A 22,085-nucleotide genomic window follows, 5' to 3' on the forward strand; every position below is an offset into this window, starting at 1 on the left:
CCTTCACCATTTCTACCCTCATCTAACCTGTTGTTCATTTCTGTCATCTTCACTTTCATCTTATTTCTTTCAAGTTCCTTCTCTCTAGTTTTTCACTTTGGACCCTCGTTTTATCTCACTTGGCAGAATGGGGGGATAATTGAAAAATGGTCCTTTGTTTAAGGTTTGTTCTGGGGATGGGAGCAAAGACTATACAGCTTCAGTGAGAGACATCCAGCATCAGTCAGATTAATCCTGGTCAGATCGTCTTTATTCTTATTTGACCTCTAGCATTGTTTCTCAGAGGAGCACTAGTAACGTGTGCGTAATTCGTCATTTATATGGTTCTGTCCCGCACATTATAGTAGGACAGTTGGCATTCCTGGCTCCCACTTTGAAGGGCCATTGTCATTCTGCCCCATTAGGAATACTCCTACACATTTCTAGATGCCCCTACTTAAGAGCCGCCGACCCTGGGCGATTACGGTATTCTCCTAACTAGTCTCTTGGCTTCTTCCAGTTCAAATTTTATTTACTGATAACATGTTTTCATGAGGCATGGATCAGGTGCCACCCTCTGTTGCCCAAAGAAAATCTAAACTTTTAAAACATTACTGAGTTCTTTCTTTTTCTGTGCCCACTATTGTGAGCCTTGTATGCCTTTTTCTTTCTGTTATGTTAGTGTGTACATGGGAAAAATCTTCCTGTCATGGCCACCTTCTCCATGAATACCTGTCCAGAAATATCCCCCCCCTTTTCCTATACTACCAAGCACTTTGTCATGTCCTATCTCCTTTATGGCTCTTACATTTCATCTTGTATTGCATTTATTTGTGTACCTGTCTTTCTTCCACTAGATTCCTCAAAGGAATCTTTGATTTCCTTTCCATCTCCCACAGTGTCTAGCACAGAGCCTGCATTCAGGAGATCGGTTGAATGAATAAATGTTACCATGCATAATAACATCCACATTTCACTCCCTTTGTGATTTGCAGATGATAACGGAAATAGGTTATTTTTAACTTGTATACGTTTTAAAAACCTGTGTACTTTGGGTAAAACAGATACTTTTATTCCTTTGTATAGCTTCTGGCATCTACCAGAAGGGATCAAGATAATATGCAGGCTGAGCTGAATCGTCTTCAGGCAGAAAACGATGCCTCTAAAGAAGAAGTAAAGGAAGTTTTACAAGCCTTAGAGGAACTTGCTGTCAACTATGATCAGAAGTCTCAGGAAGTTGAAGACAAAACTAAGGAGTATGAATTACTTAGTGATGAGCTGAATCAGAAGTCGGTAGGGTATAGTTTTCTTTCCTAATACTATACTACAAGTGTTCTTAATTGAAAAATTACCTCAGTAACTTATTTCTATATAAGCTCAAGATTGATAACGTCAGTTCTTAAGGAACTCAAGTGTCAACTTTATTTCCTCCCATATGTGAAGCCTTAAAGGTAGAGGGAGGAGGGTTATCTTTTTAGTTTTTAAACATCTATTAATACGTAATTAAATGATATTTTAAAACATATTGACTATTCCAAATATTATTCTACTGTTAAAAAAGTAAAAGTTGGCTTCTAGTTGCTCAGTAAAGTTATTAGCTAATTGTTCAAACTAGAATTAAAAATGTGCACATAAAAATAAAATAGCAGGATATGTAACTTATGTTTTGTTCACTGTTACGTTTCCAGTACTCGGACCAGTGCCTTCCTAGGACAGTGTAGTTGGATCTTCCTTGTGATTCCCCAGGGGATGAGGGTTTTGTTTTCATAGCTGTAAGGCGGGGATTGCTGCCCCCCAACAGTGATGCCAGGAATAGTATATAGCTGTGATTGCTGCTGCAGTATTTTGAGTATCACCATGGATGAGCTCTGTTTCTTAAAAGTTTTCTTGTTGTTAATGCTAACTTCTTGTTTATGAATCACATTTAGAGTTGGACCCAGGATCACTGCTCACTATTTATCTCCCTATCCGTGTCAAGTGTCTAAAGGAAAGCAGTCAACACTATGAAATGGCATTTTTAAAAGGCTTCCTGCCCCTGGAGAAGTTCCTTTTCCCTTTTTAACCTCCCAGCTTACAGTTAGCTTGAAGTTACAATTTAATACCATGGAGATCAAGATACCTTTATAACTCTTAACTGAGTTGCATTATTAGCAAACCTAATTTCTGTTTGGAAGAACAATAGGAGTTTCTTACAACTCTGTAAACTGTAAGTGGGTCCTTGGTCACTGATTTCAGTCTTTAAGACAGTTCTGTTTGTGTCCCAGTTTATATATCAGCACTGTATTGGTAAGGAGTTAGAAACCCCTAGAGTGTTCTGCATCTTTTTATATGCTTACAATATTGCTGTTCAGCTGCTAGAGAAAATGTCTGGTAATTTAGACCTGGTATTACACTGTAGGTCAAACTGAGTGAACACACAATATACCGCTATTCAGATACTTAAGGAAATGAGCAGCTGAAATGATGGTATCTTTACTAAAAGATATTGACTAAAAGTCAATAACCTGCATTTAAAATGCAGTATCTGATCTGTGATATAATGAATAGTTTTAAAGCAACCAGATTCGGTTGGGTTTTCAAAATTGTGGTGACTTTGTTGCTGGTAAGCTAGCTAGTATTTTAAATTTATAATTATAGTAATTAAACTCAGATAGTAATGCTACTTTATCACTCTCTCCTGGATAATTGCTTGTATCGTAGTACAAAAGTAGTAGTAATTATCAGGTGGATTCTTTTCAGAGACTAAGTAGTATATAAAAAGCAGATGAAGAAAACATACCAGCCATCTAGAAAACTGTCAATTGCATTCTAACATTTATTTTCTCAGACTCAGTTTCCACAAACATACCATACTGTGGTCATAAATGAAAATCAAATATAGTTAATTCGGAAGTTTTCCATTTCTAAGTAGAAAACATTACCCAATCTCAAAAATGAGTGAAATAATACAAACTGTTTGCCCTTAATGGAATTACAATATAGCTACTTTACATGGTCTCTTAGGCCTAAAATATTTTTTAAGTTTGAGCTGGGAGCTTTTGCAGACTCAGTAGAGAATTCAAGAAAATGAAAGCAGAAAATAATGGTTTTGTGAGTACTAGGTGAAAACTTGAAATACGTGTCAATATTTGCATTGATCTTTCATTTAATAGATTTAACAGTACCTTTTGTTTTGGTTCTGTTAGGCAAGTTTAGCAAGTATAGATGCTGAGCTTCAGAAACTTAAGGAAATGACCAACCACCAGAAAAAGCGAGCAGCAGAGATGATGGCATCTTTACTGAAAGACCTGGCAGAAATAGGGATTGCTGTAGGAAACAACGACGTGAAGGTAACTGTAACTACCAAATATTAAGTATGATAATCTTTCCACAATTCATACTTTCATTTTTCACAGAGTTCTTCTCATACCCATTATCTCCTCCTCACAGCAGCCATTTGTAGTAGATGGTATTAACTTCATTTTAAATAGCCGAGGAACAAGGGGGAGAATAAGGGGTGCTTGGGGAGACATGCTCAGTAAGTAGCATTTATTTGGACCCCATGTTTGGTTTTTTCCTCTGTGTAAAGATTTTGCGCTTAGAGATTATGTTAATAAATTACCACACAGGAAGTATGTAATTGAAACAACAGTGAAAGTTAGCTCAAGGAGTAAACTGTGAATGAATTTGATTGCTTTAAATGTTTAAAAAGATGAAAGGTGAGCACTGCTAATTAATGCTCTCTCTCTCTCTCTTTATTTTGAAAAATTTCAAACATATAACAATAAAGAGAATAATATGAACCTTAGAGTTAATCAGTAATCAAAATTTTGCCACACTTATTTTTTCTTTTCTAATAATCTTTTTCAGGATGCTAATACTGGTTATATTAGCACTAGCTTGTGGTAAAAAAAAAAAAAATTGTGACCTGGTAGATATTAAAACTTAGACCAAAAAACCAAAGACTCTTAACTGCAAAAACATACACGTAACATGAAAGATTTGTATGTTATAGTAGGTATTTGTTTAGACTTCCTTTTTTGATTAAAGTCTAATAATAGTAACAAAAAGAACAAACTTAAACTTGGGTTTATAGTGAGAACCAACTAAGCAGCCCAGTTTAACAAGAATTGGAAATGAAATAAAAGTTTTCACTGTGGAGCACACGTTCCTTCTGTTAGATGTTATTCAGAGCTACTGTTTGTTGATGGAGGCAAGCCTTCATTCTCGTAATCATGTCATTTTTTAATGCTGGCTCACCTCATCGAAACAGAGCAAAGTGTTGTTATTAAATGCTGGATGACATGGCTTGCTCTTTCTTTCCCATCAGTCTGAACATCCTGCCCTGTCCTGTTTATGGTGAAGCAATGTGAGATTGGTCGAGCTCTGTGGGAATCTTCTGGGATGAAAAAGTAGATTTCCTTCATATTACTGAACACTAGAAAGGTGTTGTTCAAAATTTGCTTTGTAGATTTGTGACTTGTTTTTAGAAAAATCCTTCCATTTCATGTTCAAATAATCTTAATTTAAGTGAAAAAGTGGTAAAGATAGAGAAAATAAAGAGTAAGACTGGCTTATGTCTAGTGGCAGAGCCAGTGATAATAGTACAGATACCCTGACACCTAAACTGCTTTTTTCACTAAACCATTACAGTATTTTGAAAACAAGTCAGCCTTGCAAATAGGTTCTTTAAAAAAAAAAAAAAAAAAGGATCCTCGATATTTTTGTGTTTCGCATGCAGTTCTTTTCCTGTTAATAAGCATCAGTAAGTGCTGCTTGAGCTCTACTTGTTTTGTGTTTTTTACATTATGGTTCACTAGATCATATGTTAAGACTATGTTAGCTTTGTAAGAAACTCCCAAACTGTCTTCCAAACTGGCTTATATAGCATTTTTTGTTCCATCCAGCAGTGAATAAAAGTTCTGTTAATTCACATCCTCACCAGTATTTGAGGTCATCAGCTTTTTTAGTTTGAGCCATTTGAACAGATGTGTGATATTATCTCATTGTTGTGGGTTTTTTTGTTTTTTTGTTTTTTTTTTAGTTTTTTGGCTGCCTTGTGTCTTTGTTGCTGCGCGCGGGCTTTTCGCTAGTTGCGGTGAGCGGGGGCTACTCTTCGTTGCGGTTCCCGGGCTTCTCATTGGGTGGCTTCTCTTGCTACAGAGCACGGGCTCTAGGCGCGTGGGCTTCAGTAGTTGTGGCTCACAGGCTCTAGAGCGCAGGCTCAGTAGTTGTGGCGCATGGGCTTAGTTCCTCCGCAGCATGTGGGATCTGCCCCGACCAGGGCTCGAACCTGTGTCCCCTGCACTGCCAGGAGGATTCTTTTTTTTCTTTACTATTTATTTATTTATTTATTTATTTATGTATGTATGTATGTATGTATGTATGTATGGCTGTGTTGGGTCTTTGTTTCTCTGCGAGGGCTTTCTCTAGTTGCGGCAAGCGGGGGCCACTCTTCATCGCGGTGCGCGGGCCTCTCACTATCGCGGCCTCTCTTGTTGCGGAGCACAGGCTCCAGACGCGCAGGCTCAGCAATTGTGGCTCACGGGCCTAGTCGCTCCGCGGCATGTGGGATCCTCCCAGACCAGGGCTCGAACCCGTGTCCCCTGCATTGGCAGGCAGATTCTCAACCACTGCGCCACCAGGGAAGCCCCGCAGGAGGATTCTTAACTACTGCGCCACCAGGGAAGTCCTCATTGTTGTTTTAATTTGCATTTGGTTGTTGGTTTTCTTACCGTCAGTTTTAAGAGTTCTCCTTGTATGTTTTGGATGATAGTCCTTCATCAGATATGTGTTTTGCAAATATTTCTCCCGGTCTGGCTTATCTTTTCATTCTTTTTTTTTTTTTTCTTTTCATTCTTTTAAGTGTCTTTTGTAGAGCAGAAGTTTTTGATTTTAACAAAGTCCAACTTACCAATTTTTTTCTTTCATGGATTGTGGTTTTGGTGTTATATCTAAAAACTCATCTCCAAGCCTATTTATTGAATTGAATTCCCTTTGTCAGAGATTAATTGACTGTATTTGTGTATGTCTATTCCTAGGCTTTCCATTCATTTCTAATGACCTATTTTTCTGTTCTTTTTTCAATACCACATCATCTTGATTACTACTAGCTTTATAATAAGTCTTGAAGCTGGGTGGCATCAAGTCCTCCGGCTCTGTTGTTCTTTAATATTATGTTGGCTATTCAAGGTCTTACCATTTAAACTTTAGAATCACTTTGTCAATATCTACAAAATAACTTGGAGGGGTTTTGATTAAGATTATATTATATCTATAGATCAAGTTGGGAAAGACTGACATCTCAACATTGAGTCTTCTGTCCATGAATATGGACCGTCTCCCATTTATGTAGTCCTTCTTTGATTTCTTTTGTCATCTGGATCTTATACATATTATGTTACATTTAAACAACCGTGTCATCTGCAGACAAAGACAGGTTTATTTCTTCCTTCTCAAGCTCCTTATTTTTTTCCTCTCTTTTTTTAAATTGAAGTATAGTTGATTTTACAATGTTGTGTTAATTTCTGCTGTACATCAAAGTGATTCACTTTTATATATATATATGTGTGTGTGTGTGTGTGTGTGTATATACACACACACACATTCTTTTTCATATTCTTTTCCATTATGGCTTATGACAAGATATTGAATATACATCCCTGTGCTATACAGTAGGATCTTATTGTTTTTCCATTCTCTATATAATAGTTTGCATCTGCTAATCCCAAACTCCCACTCCTCTCTCCCCTCCTGCGCCTTGGCAACCAAAAGGGGATGCCCAAGAGTGGGATTGCTGGATCATATGGCAACTCTGTTTTTAATTTTTTGATAAACTGCCATACTGTTTTCCATAGTGGCCGCAGCCACTTACATTCCCACCAGCAGTGTAGGAGGGTTCCTTTTCTCCACACCCTCTCCAGCATTTGTTATTTGTAGACTTTAACGATGGCCATTCTGACTGGTGTGAGGTGGTACCTCATTGTAGTTTTGATTTGCATTTCTCTGATAATTCATGATGTTGAGCATCTTTTCATGTGTCTTTTGGCCATTTGTATGTCTTCTTTGGAGAAATGTCTGTTTAGGTCTTCTGCCCATTTTTTGATTGGGTTGTTTTTTTTTTGATATTGAGTTGTGTGAGCTGTTTGTATATCTGGGAAATTAAACCCTTGTCAGTCACATCACTTGGAAATATTTTCTCCCAGTCCGTAGGTTGTCTTTTCATTTTGTTTATGGTTTCCTTTGCTGTGCAAAAGCTTTTAAGTTTGATTAGGTCTCATTTGTTTATTTTTGCTTTTATTTCTATTGCCTTGGGAGATTGACCTAAGACAACATTGGTACGATTTATGTCAGAGAATGTTTTGCCTATGTTCTCTTCTAGGAGTTTTATAGTGTCATGTCTTATGTTTAAGTCTTTAAGGCATTTTGAGTTTATTTTCGTGTATGATGTGAGGGAGTGTTCTAACTTCATTGATTTACATGTGGCTGTCTAACTTTCCCAGCACCACTTGCTGAAGAGACTGTCTTTTTCCCATTGTATATTCTTGCCTCATGTGTCAAAGCTGTGTGATTGACCATAGTTGTGTGGGTTTATTTCTGGGCTCTCTGTTCTTTTCCATTGCTCCATATGTCTGTTTCTGTGCCAGTATCATGCTGTTTTGATTACTGTAGCTTTGTATTGTCTGAAGTCTGGGAAGGTTATGCCTCCTGCCTTTTTCTTTTTCCTCAGGATTGCTTTGGCAGTTAAGTCTTTTACCTACTTGGTCAGGTTTATTCCTAAGTATTTTAATTTTTTGGTGCAATTTTAAAAGATACTGGTTTTTTTACATTCCCTTTCTGTTGTTTTATTGTTAGTGTAAAGAAATGCAACCAATTTCTATATGTTTATCTTGTATCCTACTACCTTGCTGAAGTCCTTTTATCAATTCTAGTAGTTTTTGTGTGGAGTCTTTAGGGTTTTCTATATATAGTATATATCATGTCATCTACATATAATGACAGTTTTACCTCTTCCCTTCCAGTCTGGATACCTTTTACTTCTTTTTCTTGTCTGAGTGCTCTGGCTAGAACTTCCAATACTGTGTTGAATAGAATTGGTGAGAGTGTCTTGTCTTGTTCCAGATTTTAGCAGGAAGGTCAAGCTCTTATTTTTTTGCCGCGCTGTGCAGCTTGCAGGATCTTAGTTCCCTGAACAGGGCTTGAACCCATGCCCCAGCAATGAAAGTGCTGAGTCTTAACCACTGGACCACCAGGGAATTCCCCTGAGCTCCTTATTTTTGACACTGAATATTGTACTGATATTTTGTAATGAAAGTTACTAAGGAATGTACACTGACCACAGTTCCTCCTTGGAGAACTTAAAAGTCATCATTTCACTGCCACCTAAACATCATTATTTGTTAAGTTTTGAACTGGACATATACATGATTAACAGTGAATTTACTGAAGAGGGCCTTTGAGGAGGAAATCCAAAAATTGAAAGAGGCAGGGTTCATTAGTGTTGTTTGTTTGTTTTTACGCTTACATCCATCTTCCTTGTAGGCATGTATTAACATTAAGTTTTAGGAAGTAAGGAAGGCAAAAATTAAGCTCTGCTTTACTCACCCTTTATTAAAAACAATATTTAATAAAAGAAAAAATTCCAGACTTCCTACAAATGTTGAGTAGTATTAAAAATATTTAATTTTGTTTAAGATTTTAGAGTCATAATTGGGTAAACACAGACTAGACATTTCTGTCTTTCATTTCTGTTTCCCTTTTTCTCACAGCAGCCTGAGGGAACTGGCATGATAGATGAAGAGTTCACTGTTGCAAGGCTCTACATTAGCAAAATGAAGTCAGAAGTGAAAACCATGGTGAAGCGCTGCAAACAGCTAGAAAGCACACAAACTGAGAGCAACAAAAAAATGGAAGAAAATGAAAAGGAGTTAGCAGCATGCCAGCTTCGTATCTCTCAAGTATGTGTTACAGAGCAAAGTTTCCTCAGTTTTTTGAACAGCTGTATGTAAATTTTATTTATTGTAAATGTTTTAATAAAAATGACCTTCTGTAGGTTATTTTGAGTAACAACATTAAAAGGTTAATTCAATTAGTTTTTCTTACTCTAGCTGCAGTAAAATAACATGAATGATTTAAGTGGGTTATGTTTGGTAACGTGTATGTTACGTATAGGAATTTACTAGAAAGCTGTGACTGATGTGACTGTTGAAGAATCTAGAAGAATTCTAGGGTGAATAAAAATGCAGGGCTGGTTATGTGGCTTTGGCAACTACATGGGTGAGACCATTCACCAAGATAGGAATTGTAGCAGGAGGGATGAGGGTAATAATGTTAGTTGGAGATAACAGTAAGAATATTATCTCATATGTCAGCCTTTAGTGCCTTATTTTGTAAGTGTTAAAAACTTGTACGCATGACCATTTCATTGATTAAATTCTTTATCATTGTAAATCTTGCCCCTGAACATTTTAGGTTTAAATATCTTATTCTGTAAATGTATTATATGTTTAGATAATGTCGATAAAACTTGCTTACTTTCAAATATTCTGAACAACAAAGTATGTGTCAGAGATTTTATTCCACTTCATATCAGTATATTTTTCCCAAAAGCATGAAGCCAAAATCAGATCATTGACTGAATACCTTCAAAATGTGGAGCAAAAGAAAAGACAGCTGGAGGAGTCTGTGGATTCCCTCAGTGAAGAACTCGTCCAGCTTCGAGCACAAGGTACTCGCTTCCAGTTACTTATGAGTTACATCTCTATTGTAAGTTGTTACCGACTTTAGTATGATTGTAGTCAGCATTCACACTGATAGAGATTGGTAGGAATACAGATAACTTGGAATAGTAAACAAATAACACATTTTAATGTGGCTTTGAAACATATTTTTGAAATCGTGTTTGAATAGTCAAGTGACCAGTCTAGGAATTTCCCACAAAGTTATAAAGTGGTGTGTGTGTGTGTGTGTGTGTGTGTGTGTGTGTGTCCTGACACAGGGGAAAGCTGTTTCATTTCCCTACCATGTGCTAACCCATCTGTTCCAGGATTCGGCAAAGAAAGTAAAGGAAACCATAATATCAACACAAAGACTATAACTAAGGTTACTAGTCAGTATGTCTTGAGCGTAGAGAGCAAGATTTACCGTTTGGCATTTGGATAATTTAAAGTCAAGTACTGTTAAGGAACATAGCCTCATAAAACCCATTTGCCCCTTGGTTTATATCAAGAACTCTAAGGCTCATTTCCTCTCTTCTGTTTTCTCTCCCTACCCAAACAGAGAAAGTGCATGAAATGGAAAAGGAGCACTTGAATAAAGTTCAGACTGCAAATGAAGTTAAGGCAAGTTTGATGTAGCATTGGATTCTCACAGTTTTAATTCATCCTTGTTAATCTTGAGTAATCTGACTTAATATCCTTTCCCCCCAATGATTTTAGCAAGCTGTTGAACAGCAGATCCAAAGCCACAGAGAAACACATCAAAAACAAATTAGTAGTTTGAGAGATGAAGTCGAGGCAAAAGAAAAACTTATCACTGATCTTCAAGAGTAAGTATGCTTTCCTCTGAGATAGCAGAAACTACTGGTGGACAATATATCCTTATTAGAAACCTGCATTTTTCTTTGAAACAGTTTTTGACTTGAAAATAAAGAATCTTTTCATTTATGAGTGGAACTTCTAAGTTCCATAGGAAATTATTGAAAAATGTTCTTAGGTCTTTTGATGTAAATATTCAGTAAAAAGTAAAGAATTCCCAACTTCAGCCACTATTACAAATAGATACCACTGTCTCCTCTGAATCATTTCCTTAACTTTTAAAAAATATTCTTAACTGAGAAAAACTTTATTGGAAATTGTGGGTTTTAGAAGTGTGTGTTTTAATAGGAGTTGTCGTCTCCATTTTTCTGGGACACATTTTCCTACTTCCAGAACCATATGCGTATAGCACAGAATTTATAGAAATTTGAGATCTGTGACCAAATCATGATTTGAGTAGGAACCAGAGGAGAGTAACAAAAAACAATGGCAAAGTTTGGGACATGGGGCTTATTGTTAATGGATTTAGGGACAAGAATTCAGGGAGATGAAAGATACAGAATCAAGTTACGGTTTCAAACCAAAGTATAAAAAGTACTGTGTGGCTGAACGTAGCCCAGCCCTCTTTCTTTCTGCTGCTGGGGGGCACATCCTAACAGAGGAGGCCTGCCGCGTTTGAATGGCGAGACTATGGAATTGAAGAGTTGGAAAGCTCTAATGGCAGCCTCCAGAAGATGGGGATGTTGACGCTGCGAGGTTTTTACTTTGTCAGCCAGAACCAGAAGATGGCATTGGAGCAGGGGCGCCTGAGAGCGGAGCACGAGAAGCTGAAAGCCGCAGAGCAGGACAAGAGCAGAAAGCTACGGGAACTTACGTGAGTAGACCCTTCATTCAAGTATAAAAATAAAAGCTAAGCGAGAGTGTTACTGGCATTACTCTCAGAAATATCCAGTGGATAAAGTTTTCACTTCGTGTAGGCTAAAGGATGTTTTTCTTAAACCCTCTGAGTTGGTTTGATTTATACCTAAAAACTTGCAATACTTTCTTGTACTTTAGTGAAAGCCAGGTCTTAATATTTCACTGGTTATCACCTAAAACATGACATTTGGTAATTTAGAAGATTTCAGGATCTGCCACAGAAACTGAATTTTTGTCAGATTTGATCTTGCATAAATAAAAGAACATTATTGTTTTAGCCTTGCCTTTTGAACAGAGGTTTTTGCCATTTATTGTTTTTGATTTACTGACTAAAAGTATAGTCAACACACAGTTTTCTGTAATCTGAGCAGGTAGAAAACTCATGATTATAACTTTCACATACCTTGAATTTATCAGAGACAATTTATAAAGGAACAGTTGGTTAGGATGGGCACACCAACAGGACCAGCTCAGAGTTGATTTTTTAATAATTCTACTGAATCTCAGCCATAATTTTGTTTAGAGTAATGTTAACTTAAAATGCATAAAATGTTTTAGTCTGCAATAATTTATAATCTCTAATTTTCAGTTAATCAGAATTATTTTGGATAAAGATCAGTATGCTATATGATAATGCATATTCTTAAAATATAAAAAGAACCACTCCTTATTCCTTGAATTCTGCCACATTTTCTTTCATCGCTTCCATTGCTATATTAGGACAGTTTTTTTCTAATAAACCATAGATTTAGAAAATTACAAGGCATATAGAAATTTCTTTGAAAGACACAACACTGGTAAGCTGTTTTTTAAAACTATGATGATCTTTTACTTATTTGAATGTAAGCATTGATCCTGTCAGATAAAAACATTTGATTCAATATTTCTGCTAAATAAATCTAGAATTTATGGACTCAGAGTTGAAAGTGTATTTGTATATTCTTCCACTGTTTAGGGTTATGCAAGATAGACGAGAACAAGCGAGACAAGACCTGAAGGGTTTGGAAGAGACAGTGGTAAGAAAAACTTGGATATAAATAGGATTGGGGAATCTTTAATGGGTTCTTCCCCTGGTTATACTCAGTTTGAAGACCTACTTCTAAAAATACTGCTTTCTTAATTCAAGGCGAAGGAACTTCAGACGTTACACAACCTGCGGAAGCTCTTTGTTCAGGACTTGGCCACCAGGGTTAAAAAGGTAATAAAATAATACTGGGTCGGTGTTTATATAGTGGTGCTTACTGTGTCTAATTGCATTCTGAGTGGAGTAGCCTCACACTGTCATAAGAGTTGGGGGGTAAGCGTCGCCCTTATTTGGTCTCATAACACTTGCCCATCTTCTCTAGAGCGCAGAGGTTGATTCGGATGACACCGGAGGCAGTGCCGCTCAGAAGCAAAAAATCTCCTTTCTTGAGAATAATCTTGAACAACTCACCAAAGTCCACAAACAGGTAACAAGGAGAATATTTTGTGTTCGCTGCAATAAAATCTGAAGAGTGGCAAGTATTTGAGTCTTCAGAGTCCTAAGGATTTTCATACCCTGAGCCATTCCATTATTTTATCACGCAATTGTATAAACAAACAACTAGCAGTTTTTATGGGAGTTAATATTCCTAACAGCCTTTAGCAAGAGGTCAATGAAAACATGTGTTGTTTTCTTTGTAGGGTTTCAGGTCTGTTAGTTTTCTTAATTTATTCGTGGTCATTTTAAAATCTCTGGTAGACAAGTCTTTGAGTTAAAATACCCCCCCCCTTTTTTTTTTTTTTGGTGTTTATACATTTAATGCCCTGGAGTCTGAAATACTATAATAATGAGGCAGTTTGTATTTTTTTTTTAAATAATGCTTACTGTGGGGTTTTTTGCTTATTTTTTATTAAGGCTTGATATTTGATTCAGTTACTTACTTTTTAAGTTTCTTGGCATACTTTATTGTTGTATGTCTTTGTTACTAGAAACCTGATGTTTGGACTTGCCAAGTTTATGTGTACTTGTGGGTCTTGCTGTATCTAAAAAGATATTTGTTTCCACCAGATCAGTATCTTAATGAGGAGACCTAACACTGTGCTGTAGCATATTATTGTCATAGGGAGAAAGAACAGTCTCCCCATTCCCCCAGCATTGAGTGAAATTATATTTTGGGGAGAAACATGTGTGAGGATGATATTTATGGGTATATGTATTCTTTGTTGCTGTCTAAATTATTTAAATTAGCTAAGTGGGAAAACCTTAATATAAAATGTAGTTTTTCTTTCAAGAGAAATTATGAAATGTTTCTGTTTTTTCAAATCATCGTTAAAGCCAGAATCCTTATTTTTCCTGTATACCTTTAGCTGGTACGTGATAACGCAGATCTTCGCTGTGAGCTTCCTAAGCTGGAAAAGCGACTCAGAGCTACAGCTGAGAGAGTGAAAGCTTTGGAGTCAGCGCTGAAAGAGGCCAAAGAAAATGCATCTCGCGATCGCAAACGCTATCAGCAGGAAGTAGATCGTATAAAGGAAGCAGTCAGGTCAAAGAATATGGCCAGAAGAGGGCATTCTGCACAAATTGGTTAGTAGGACACAATAAAACCTTTAAACCTTGCTTTGGTTTGAATGTTTTTATTTACTTGAGAACATAATCTGATTGATTTGTTATGGGATGTCACGGTGGTTTTTGTCTGTATTTTCTAATTTACCAAAGAGTGGCATTGTTGGGAATGCAGAGCATTGAGGAATAGCCACCTTAATTAACAGGACAAGGAGATAAATCAGAACTAGACAAGCAGGACTGGTCAGGTGTAGGAGCAACTGTGTAGAGCGATGTTATGAAAGCATGAAGAGACTTGCAAGAAAATGTCATGCACGGTATTTCACGCTTTAATTGCTAGGCATTGATGCAGGAATAAGGTTTTTAAGAGGCTAAGGATTGTATAGGTCCTGGAGAAAAGGGTGTAACTGAAAAGAAAAAGAGAGATAGAGGGATTCGCTGAGAAACAAGAAGGCAAAGAAAAACAAGACATTTGGGAATTTGTTGTAAATAAGAAAAGAGACTTAACAAGTCCTTGGGCTCGTGTGTTATTTGTTCTGAAGTCAGTGTTTGTTTCTCATCCCAGCTAAACCTATTCGTCCTGGGCAGCATCCAGCAGCTTCTCCGGCTCATCCCAGTGCAGTTCGTGGGGGAGGTGCGTCTGTGCAGAACGGCCCGCCGGCCGTGCGAGGCGGAGGAGGTGAGCAGGCGTGGCTTCACGTGGCGCCCTCGGGTTTGTGCTCTCTGTCTGGCTTCAGAGTCACAGCTGTCTGTGGAGATGTTCAGCCATTGGTGGCTAAACAGTGTTTTGGATTCTCACAGTAGTGTTATGATTTCTTTTTAATGTATGTGATTATAAAAGTAACTTAGCATGGTTTCATCTAGTTCTTTCATAGTTCAGATCATACTATATGTATATTCAAATTTGTGCTCCTATTGTTCTTAACGTAATATTGGGTCATTTTTAAAAGCTCTGGGTATTGTCTAATGAATATACCATGGTTTATAACTATTTTACTGGACATTTAATTATGTCAGTTTTTCCATACTTGAAATTTTCCAAAATTGAAATTTCTGTGTATGAAATTTGAAGCATGAAACATCTTTTTATACCTCCTCACTTTCAGATTATTTCCAGAAGATTCCCATAAGTGGAATTATGAGAAAATGAACATTTTTAAGACTCTTTACACATACTAACACACTGCTCTTCAGAAAGACTGCACCAAATTGTATTTAGCCAAGGACACTGTGCATTTTGTTGCATCTTTGCCAGTACTGAGTATTAATAGTTAAGTTTCTAATTTAATAGGCTAAAATAAGCGTCTCATTGATTTATTAATGAATTTGGATTTTTTCGTATATTTATTGGCCCATTTATATACGTATGTTTTTTATGAATTATTTCTGTGTCCTTTCCCATTTACCTGTTGTGAGTGGTTTTTCTAACTGATTTATGAGTTCTTGTTTGTTTCTTTCTAAATACAAGTAATATCTGTTCCCTGTAGGGGGATGAAGAATTATCAAAAAAATAATAATCAGAAGATAAATGTCATCCAGAGACACCACCCAATATATTGTATATATGCTTCTGGAGCTTTCTTTACATATTACAACTTTTAAATTAGAAAGTTTAAAGTGTCTAATAAACATTCTAATATAACATACTACCAACATACTACGCTATTCTATATATGCTACTTTGTAGCCAGCTTTTTTTAACTTGCCAATATATTCTGAACATTTTCTTATACAGCATGACTGATTATAGCTGCCTAATATTTTATCATATGACAGGAATTCAGATTAAATTCTTCAGCAAATCCCAAGTGTGTAGGTGGTTTGGAAACTAAAAGCAGTAGATAACTTTGAGATAGTGACTGGGTTTGTTTCTAACAGTACTAAAGTCAGTTTATTTTAATCCTGCTCTTTACTTTGTCATTTTTGCATAACATTGGCTCTCAGTTTGAGTGGAAAATTATGCAGTATTCTGGAGGAATCACATTTCCATAAATTTAATACAGTTTTTTGTCCACACGGTAGAGGATTGATACAGTGAAAAGAGTACAGATATTGGAGTCCCATCTAAGTTTGCATCCTGATTTTTCTACTTTTATGAGTTTGAGCAAGTTACTTTTTAACAGTTAATTTGTCTCGTTTTGACTCCTTTTAAAATTCTTAAAAAATTCTTAAGTGTAAAAGTAAATTACGGATTTATAACCTATTTAATGTATCTCTGAAGTAAAACATTTTTCTACATACCACAATAACATTATCACACTTGACAAAATATTTTTAATATACCAATCCATATTCAGATTTTTCTAATTATTTGTGGTTAAGTCTTCTACAGATGGTTTGTCTACACCAGGGAATAATCCAGGACTGATGTTTACATGAGGTTATTTCCCTTAAGTCTCTTGTAATCTAGAGTAACACCCCCCCTTTTCTAATGACACTGACTTACTAAATAGACGAGGCCAGTTGCCTTGAGCATATGCCTTCTCGGATGTGTTCGGTTGTTTCTGTATGTAGTTGCCTTGTTCCTCTATTCCCTGTTTATTAGAAGCATTTATTGGATTCTTTTAAACATGTTTACAGACTACACTGTGGGTGATACGTGTTTAATATTGTGTCACATCAGCAGACATGACAGGAGTTTTCCTGCCAATTAAGAGATGGCCTCTGTTTTTCCCCCTTTGGATTAATAACTTGTTGAGCCCCTTTACTAATAAAATGAAAGTCATTCTTGAGAATTACGCAAGTTAAGATGTCATTACCTAGTACAGCACGGGTGCTGAGTAGATGCAAGCTGCCTTTTCTGGAAGTGGAGGTGGGCAAAAGAATTTTCAAAGGATAATTATAAATACAGGTAAAAGTTTATCCGTTTTGGATATTGTCCTCACGTTAAAATTCACATGTGAACTTTGAACTCCTGTCTCATTTGCAGAGAGGATAGTCCGTGGCCTTTGTTAAATATAGCTGGGTTTTAGCTTGAGAGTAGAATGCTGATCGCAGTGTAATGACAGCACTTAAGCACATGAGGGAGATGGCTAAGCTCGCTCACCCAGGTTTTCAAAGACTTGAAGTAACTATAAAAGTATAGCCACCTACAGGTTTGTTTCATTGCTGGTCCAAAGGATAATGGTTATTATTTTTTAAAGTCTTGCATCGATCAATCTTAAGCCATGATTGAGGAGTATATGGTCTACATAAGTGATAACTTGTTGAAAAAATTAGATACTTTGTAGAGATTTTAAAATTATTTAATTATTAAGAAAAACATTTCAAAACACTGGGTTTATTTTGGGAAAAGATGGCAATGTATGAATGATACTGATACTTTCAGTACCCAGTTTTACATGGCTGGTTCTTCTAACTGCGTAATGCTTTGGACAGGTGGAGGTTTTCTAATAAACACGGAGGTAAATAGGCAGCTGAACACAAGGATGCCTCTAGGTAACACCTGCTGCTGGGATTGTTTATTTTATTTTATTTTATTTTATTGGCCACACCCGCTCGGCTTGCAGCTGCTTAGTTCCCAGACCAGGGATTGAACCCAGGGCACAGCAGTGAAAGCGCCAAGTCCTAACCACTGGACCACCAGGGAAGTCCCTGGGATTGTTCATTTCACCGTCACTTTCCCCACCACATGTACCTCTTGCTTCTCCCTCCCCCACCCCTTTTTGTTTCTTAGAGCTACCATGTATGTAACATTGCTAATTAGTTAGTGGTCCTTGGCTTAATGTCACTGCCACTGTCTACTGGCTGCCATTTTATTAATCATCTTTTTCTTTTTAAAAAAAATCTAACTTATACATCCACTCACTCATAGCTCTTGTGGGGAGTAAAAACATGCAGGGTGACCTCCTTTCAATATTGTACTGTCCCTAAATGGCTCTGCTTCGGAGGCATATAAAAGGAAAAGAAATTCAATCATTTAATGTTGCCATCTTTTCTGTTTTGGGGAGAGTGGTCGAAGCTGTTGGCTAAATGTTTTTAAACTCATTGGTATATTTTATTTAATTCTTTTCATGATTATCTCAAACACAAGTTTTGTATAAATAAAAATATTTTTCTCTGTGCTTTCTTCCATCTTCAGGTGTTAAAAGTAATTGAAGTATGAAGAGGACATTATATCAATGACTATAGCCTGTATCCCTTGGGAACTTTAGAATTATAACCTATTTTTAGTGTATAAATTGTACCTGGCCTGTACAGCTGTTTCCTGCCCTCTCTTCTCGTAAACTCTGCTGCTTCCCAACACAACTAGAGTGCAATTTTGGTGTCTTAGAAGGGAAAAACGACAGTTTACAACTGTGGCCCTATTTATTACACAGTTTGTCTTTCATGTCTTAAATTTAGTCTTCACTGTGCCAACCTAACTGTGTCATACAGGACTGTGCTTTTTGTACTTGTTTTTTTGTGTGTTTATTTTTTAATCTCAGTTTAAGTTACCTAGCTGCTACTGCTTATTGTTTTTCTTTTCTTATTAAAACAATATTTTAGGGGAAATGGAACCTTTAGATTAAATGTCTTAAATTTTACCACTTATAACACTACATGCCCACAAATTATATCAGGTCAGTACTGTACTTTAAAATCCCTTGAAATGACTTTGGAGTTAAAAATTATCTGTATCATCTCTGAAGTTTGCTTCTGAAAACTACTCTTTGAGCACTGTAACCTTTAAAACTGCCTAACTAGATATTTGAGACTGAGCAAGGCTACTTAATTATCTCATGAAATGACTGTTGTTGAATTATCTTGAATAGAAATACTTTACAATATCAAAAGCAAATCTTTTGCTTTTGTTTAAGAAGGAGAGTTTGGAAAAGGAATTTATTTCTGTTCTTCCCAGTGCTTTAATCCACATAGATTAACGGAATGAAAACACCCTGCTTTGTTTTGGTGAGCCCACTAATTAATATAAGAATTGGACGGATAATGATTTGTCATCTTAATATAGTGAAGTGAACTAAGATACTATAGGATTAAACATAATTTTATATTGTTAGTACTGTATTGGTTGATCTAAATTTATAGCCTATGAAAATTGAGAAAAAATGTGGAAGGACAAGACAAATATATGGTAAATTTATAAATACATAGGTTAAATTTTGGTCTGAAATCCCTGAGGTTTTTTACCTGGTACACTAAGTCATACACTATAATTTATTTCTTGTTTAGTCTAGAAGTAGTAAATTATTTGCAAGTCACTAACAATCCTCAAATAAGTTATTTTGTTGGCGGTAGCTGGTAATTTTGTTGTTAGGTGTACCTGTTCTTCTTCCTCAGATGATTAAACTAAGTCAGCAGTTTGTTTTAGAAGCTATAAAAGTAACAGGGAAAGAGATTTCAATATTTGCTTCATCATTTGGGGGTGGGTAACTGCAACTGTGGTAGCAGAAATTTGCAGAGAATGGGGATTTAAGGTTACTCAGAAGAGAAAGTTGGAAAGTTCTGTGTTAGGATCTGGGTGGCAGAATTAACTTTTCGAAAAAGTTTTATATACAGATGTTTGTATTAAATTTGGAGCCGTAGTCAGAAGACTCAGATCATAATTGGCATATTTTTCTATTTCCTTAACTGTTGCAATTTCCACTTTTATAATAGTTTTGATTTAAAAGATAAATTTATTTTTTTAACAGTCAAAAATCCTTGCTGTTATGATCTGCAACCTTAAAAATGATTGTATTGTTTTTAGGAATGATCAAAAGAAACACTCCAAAAATTGAGATGAAACCTTGTAGAGCAGCAAGATTGAAGCAGTGCAGTTCACTAAAAAAAAAATGCTACCGCCTATTTGTGATGATAGTTTTCTAAATGGAGAAATGTTTGGCTGCATTCACATAGACATTTGTACTTTGTTTTCAAACGAAAGCTTGCTTTTTTGGGCAATATTGTTAAATGAAGCAGAATTTTTTTTCTCTCTTTTGTCTGAATATGGTAGTGTCATTCTTATAAGATACATCATGGTATTGGTGCTGTGTAACAAACAATGAATTGTAACTAGCATGTGGTTCAGAGTATACAATGCTAGGGTTTTTAAAATATCTTAATGGTTCTTTTCTATTTATAATTTCAAACTTTCACAAAATGTACAGAGAATTTCCTAAATTTGTTTTCACTGAACTGCTTTTGCTATGGTAGGTCATTAAACACAGCATTTACTCTTATAAATGAAAATTTCTGATCATCTGGAACATTGACACTTATTTCAATTTGCAGTGTCTTTGTTTTGACTGACTATATTAATGTTCTTCTGAATGGTATTGATAAATGGTTCAGAACAGAAACTCAGTGAAATAAAAGTAATATTTATTCATGGTGATCAATTAAATTATTTGCCTAATTTAAGAAAACTACTGTGCATAACTCTCAATTTGACAGGAGGTGATAGAAAAGAGTCTGAGTCCACCTGTGGAATGTGTTGGTTTCGTTTCAGTGCTTGAAGATACATTCAAAGATAATTGATTTGGGAAGGCACCATATAATTTTAGTTAACCTGCATGCTGTAAATGTCTTCTATGTTTAAATAAAGAGGAAAAAATGTTTTGAAATGTGATGACTTTCTTAAAACTCAATTCAGTGACGTATTAGGTTGATTTTACATGACCAAGTGGCCTTCTTTCTTGACAGAACAGTGACTAATATGTCATTATATTCACGTGTATTTTGTCTCCTAATGTATTGCATATGCTTTGGACATCAAGTATTAAATATGTAGGCTGAAGAATTAAGAGCTAGAGATGAACCATCAGTCTCACTTATGTTATTTTACGTTAGTGTAGCCTGATACGTGATGAGGACACTTCGCCGTGTTATTCTTCCCCCAAAACTGTTAACCCCAGTCTGATCATGAGAAAAACATCAGACTAACCAAATAGAGGGACATTCTACCAAATGCCTGACCAGTACTCTTCTAAAGTGTAAAGGTCGTGGAAAACCAGGAAGATAAGTCTGAGGAGACTTGGGAGACTTGACAGCCGGACGCAGTGACGCAGGGCGGTGTCCTGGGTTGGACCCTGGAACGGTAGAAGGACATCGGGGAAAACTGGTGAAATCTGTTAGCAGTAATGTGCCAGTTAATTTCTTAGTTTTGACAAAGGTGCAGTGCTGATGTGAGATGGTACGTTAGGAGGAAGAGTATGAGGGGGACTCTGTAATAACTTGGCTACTTTTCTGTAAGATAAAATTATTCTGAAATAAAAGGTTTATTTACTAATTTATAAGGCATCAAGCCACAAAGAGCAACAGAGGAGACCACAAGCAGGAGAGCAAACCTCAGCAGACACCTGACGCAGCCAGCAGCGGGGAACGCCAGGGAGCGCCTCGGTGTCCCCCCCGGGCACCCCTAAATGGTCATGAAGATGACCTCGGCACCTCTGGAAGTGGGAGTGGAAGTAGGCTGAAATCAGACTAGTCGGAAGTCTGTCTAGACCTTTCCGTCTGACCCGCAGGTCCCTTCTTCAGCGCCGCACGGCTTGCCACTGCCTCTCTGACATCCCAGCGTGAGCCTGTTTCTTCCCCAGAAAGGCTGAAATAGAGCGTCTCCAGATGCAGACGCTGGCAGCAGTTGAGGGTGGGGGGACGCGCTGAAAACAAGGAGCGTGCCAGTTAGCAGTGTATTCCCTCGTTGCCAGAGCTACCCTTCGTCGCTGTTAGGGGTTGAACTGTGTTCCCTCAAACTTCCTGTGTTAAAGTCCCAGTCCTCAAGAATGTGACCTTCCTTGGAGATTGGGTCTTTTCAGGCGTAATCAAGTTAAAGGTCATCAGGATGGCTCTTGGCAATGTGACTTGTGACATTATAAAAGAGGAATTTGACAGATGCGTGGAGGGAGACACAGGGAGAAGATGGCCATCTACAAGCCATGGAGAGACTGAAACAGTCCTCCCTTCGTAGCCCTCTGAAGGAGCCAACCCTGCCAACACCCTGGTTTGGGGCTTGTAGCTTCCAGAACTGTGAGACCATTTCTATTACCTCGCCTAGTCTGTGGTGCTTGCTTTCATCGGCCCGAGCAGACTAATGTGATTGCCGACACTGGCAGTGAGCTGGACCCTCTAAGCATTCCTCCTTTCTTTCCTTCGGTTTGCCTCTTGTTAATACCATCCAGTTGTCAGTGGTGTGAAGGGGGCAGGTGGAGGGCACCAGGCGTACACGGTCC

General features: G+C 37.0%; 1 protein-coding gene across 2 annotated transcripts in view; it reads left to right on the forward strand.

Annotated features, from left to right (window-relative positions):
- The window catches only part of KIF5B (kinesin family member 5B), a 43,826-nt gene extending 23,346 nt beyond the window's left edge, over positions 1-20,480 (forward strand). For both annotated transcript variants that reach the window (XM_082385345.1, XM_082385346.1), the window contains exons 14-26: positions 1,066-1,272; positions 3,165-3,308; positions 8,727-8,915; positions 9,568-9,685; positions 10,237-10,302; positions 10,399-10,504; positions 11,266-11,367; positions 12,367-12,427; positions 12,538-12,609; positions 12,758-12,862; positions 13,743-13,959; positions 14,504-14,617; positions 18,020-20,480. In XM_082385345.1, the coding sequence (XP_082241471.1) occupies positions 1,066-1,272; positions 3,165-3,308; positions 8,727-8,915; positions 9,568-9,685; positions 10,237-10,302; positions 10,399-10,504; positions 11,266-11,367; positions 12,367-12,427; positions 12,538-12,609; positions 12,758-12,862; positions 13,743-13,959; positions 14,504-14,617; positions 18,020-18,036 (1,518 nt within the window). In that variant the 3' untranslated portion in view covers positions 18,037-20,480. The remainder of the gene's footprint in view (positions 1-1,065; positions 1,273-3,164; positions 3,309-8,726; positions 8,916-9,567; positions 9,686-10,236; positions 10,303-10,398; positions 10,505-11,265; positions 11,368-12,366; positions 12,428-12,537; positions 12,610-12,757; positions 12,863-13,742; positions 13,960-14,503; positions 14,618-18,019) is intronic.
- Positions 20,481-22,085: the final 1,605 nt, after the last annotated feature.

This window comes from Balaenoptera borealis, assembly GCF_965194805.1.
Source record: "Balaenoptera borealis genome assembly, chromosome: 3".
Taxonomy (NCBI): Eukaryota; Metazoa; Chordata; class Mammalia; order Artiodactyla; family Balaenopteridae; genus Balaenoptera; species Balaenoptera borealis.